This window comes from Saprolegnia parasitica, assembly GCF_000151545.1.
Source record: "Saprolegnia parasitica CBS 223.65 unplaced genomic scaffold supercont2.449, whole genome shotgun sequence".
Taxonomy (NCBI): domain Eukaryota; phylum Oomycota; class Saprolegniomycetes; order Saprolegniales; family Saprolegniaceae; genus Saprolegnia; species Saprolegnia parasitica.
In genome coordinates, this window is record NW_012156843.1 from 5,224 (window position 1) to 7,808 (window position 2,585).

At 60.8% G+C, this 2,585-nt stretch overlaps 1 protein-coding gene across 1 annotated transcript in view; it reads right to left on the reverse strand.

The window, feature by feature from the left end:
- SPRG_21856 (hypothetical protein) overlaps window positions 1–1,756 on the reverse strand; it is a gene marked incomplete at both ends in the record, with an annotated part of 2,247 nt that extends 491 nt beyond the window's left edge. The window contains one exon of the mRNA XM_012356377.1: window positions 6–1,756. Coding sequence (XP_012211767.1) covers window positions 6–1,756 — 1,751 coding nt within the window. The remainder of the gene's footprint in view (window positions 1–5) is intronic.
- Window positions 1,757–2,585: the final 829 nt, after the last annotated feature.

Consider the following 2,585-nt stretch of genomic DNA (forward strand, 5'->3'; position numbering starts at 1 on the left):
CCGACTGCGGGTGGACGATGCGCTTGGCGACGGTGTCAAATTTCCAGATCTGCGTCGCGTCACCGGTGCACTTGGCCAGCGCGACCGAGTTGGTGTTGGTGGCGTCCTTGATCAGCGACAAGCAGCCATCCTCCGAGCTCGCCGACTGGATGATGTTGTACTTGAGGTCGATGACGAAGCCTTCGTTCTTGTTGTTCTTGATCGTGTCGATGAAGAGCTGGTTGTTCCACTCGGAGAGCACCGTCTTCTTGTACGTGCAGAACTTGGCACCCACGGGCTCGGGGGCCGGCGCCTTGGTCGTCGGCGCGGGCGTCGAGATCGAGACAAACTTGCCGTCCTTGAGGATGTTGGCCACGTTGACGCGGCCGTAGCCGTACCGGTTGTTGGGCCACTTGGTGTCGTCGACGCCACCGCAGTTGGGCGCGCCCGGGTAGATGTCGGTGCCGTTCTTGTTGTTGGGGACGACCCACTCCTTGGGCTCACCCTCGAGCATCTTTTGGTCGGCGGTCTGCGTTAAGTAGGCGTAGATCTCCTCGTACGTCAAGTCGATCTTGGCCGACTTGAGGAGCGCGACGACACCAGCGACGTGCGGCGCGGCCATCGACGTACCGGCCATGTACTTGACCGCCGAGTCGCCCGTGTTGTAAGCCGAGAGCGTAAAGAAGCCGGGCGCCGAGATGGTCGGCTTGACGATCGTCTGCTGGACGTTGTGCGCATCGATATACGTGCCAGGGCCCTTGGACGAGAAGAACGCAAGCTTCGTCGGCTCATCCGTGTACGAGCCAATCGCACCGACCGAGATGACGTTGGGGTACGTGCCGGGGTTGCCCGTCGTGCCGCAGGCCGGGCCGCTGTTGCCGTTGGAGAAGACGGGCGTGATGCCGGCCTTGCGGAGAGCGGCGACCGCTTCTTCGTACACCGGGTTGAACTTGGCGCTGCCCCACGAGTTGTTGATGACGTGGGCGCCCTTGGAGCAGTCGGGGTGCGTGCCGTCCGTGCGCGTCGGGCACATCATGAACTGAAGGCACTGCATGAGCGCCTGCGACGAGCCGCTCTTGATGTACAGGCCGCGGCAAGCGATCCACTGCGCGCCGGGTGCGACACCGTAGCCGTCCTTGCCCGTCATGGTACCGATCGTGTGGGTGCCGTGGCCGCCGAGATCTTCGGGGAGCGCGGTCTGGTTGTACGGGTCGTACCAACCACGGTCGGCGCGCCACGAGTCCTTGATCAAGTTGTGCGTGTGGCGCGCGCCCGTGTCGATCGAGCCAATGACAACGCCCTTGCCGTTGAAGTTCTTCCACACTTCCGGGGCGCCGACCGTGTTGACACCCCACTGGTTGGTGATGTTGGCCGCCGGCGCGTCAATCTCCTTGGTCAAAAGCGGCTCGAGCTCAATGTCCGGGAGGTGCTCGACCGACTTGATCGCCTTGTTCAGCGAGAGCTTGGCGATGAGGTCTTTGTCGGCGCCGTCGATGAACGCGCCCGTAACCAGCCACGTGGGCGTGACCTTGTAGCCGGCCGTGACGGCTTCGATGCTCTTGTGGCCCGTCGTCGTGACCTCCGAGAGGATGTCAAAGACCTCTTGGCGCTCGAGCGGCTTGTTCTCAAGCGTCGCGGCTTCGAGGGCCGCGGACGGGTCGGCGAAGCGCACAAAGACGTCCGACTTGCCGTCGACTTCGAGCTGGCGGAGGACCGAGCTCGCGACCTTGGCCGAGACCGTGGCCGCCGCCGTCGCAAGAATGAGGAAGGCCTTCATGCTGTAGGATGTACAATGCAAATTGTAAAATGATGGAAAGCGCTGCGATGGCCCGGGCGTGGCGTCCTTTTTAAACAACAGATGACCGGCGCCAACTCAGAAGGCGAGACACATGGAGATAGTGGGACTCGGGGACGACGCGGATCAGAGAAGGCACGGCCGCTCGTTTTGCAGTGTACCTACTTGAAAACCTGAAGTCCCCCGGCACAGGACACTGAAATAACCACGATGGAGTGAACGCCACGACGTCTATGAGGTCGGTGTGCAGTAGAGTCGTGTGCAGAGCGAACTGCAAGCCACATACCACTGGTCTTGTACCCTCGGTGATGGGCCATCATGACGACTCGTCAGGTGCGCTTCGGGGCAAGTACGTCTTGGGTCAGGCGCACGTCCATGTGTGCTCGGACAGACGCGCGTCTCTGTGCTTTACAGGATGGAGCTCGCACACAATTTTGCCGCCGAAATGATTCAATCTTCGAATTGTCCAGCGAACAAAAGTCTCCTCCGAACGGAGCCTGTCAGCGCACACAACTTCTACATGTTGCTACATTTTGCACAACCTGGCCGCAGACGAGACACGGATCAGGATGACCAGCACGTTGGAGAGCACGAAGGAGAGGACACGCATCCGCTGTCGTAGGCCGGTCGTGCCGCAGAGAAAGAGGGGGACTCGCAACATAGATACCTGCATAGGTACCATAAATCTCCTCGTTGCGCCGGTACGAACAACGAAATTACACTAGACACTCATATGCACCCAGCATCGCTGGGACGAACGGTATCAGACAAAGCACGGCATGTGCGGTCAGCGTCGTCGGCGCACCTATCA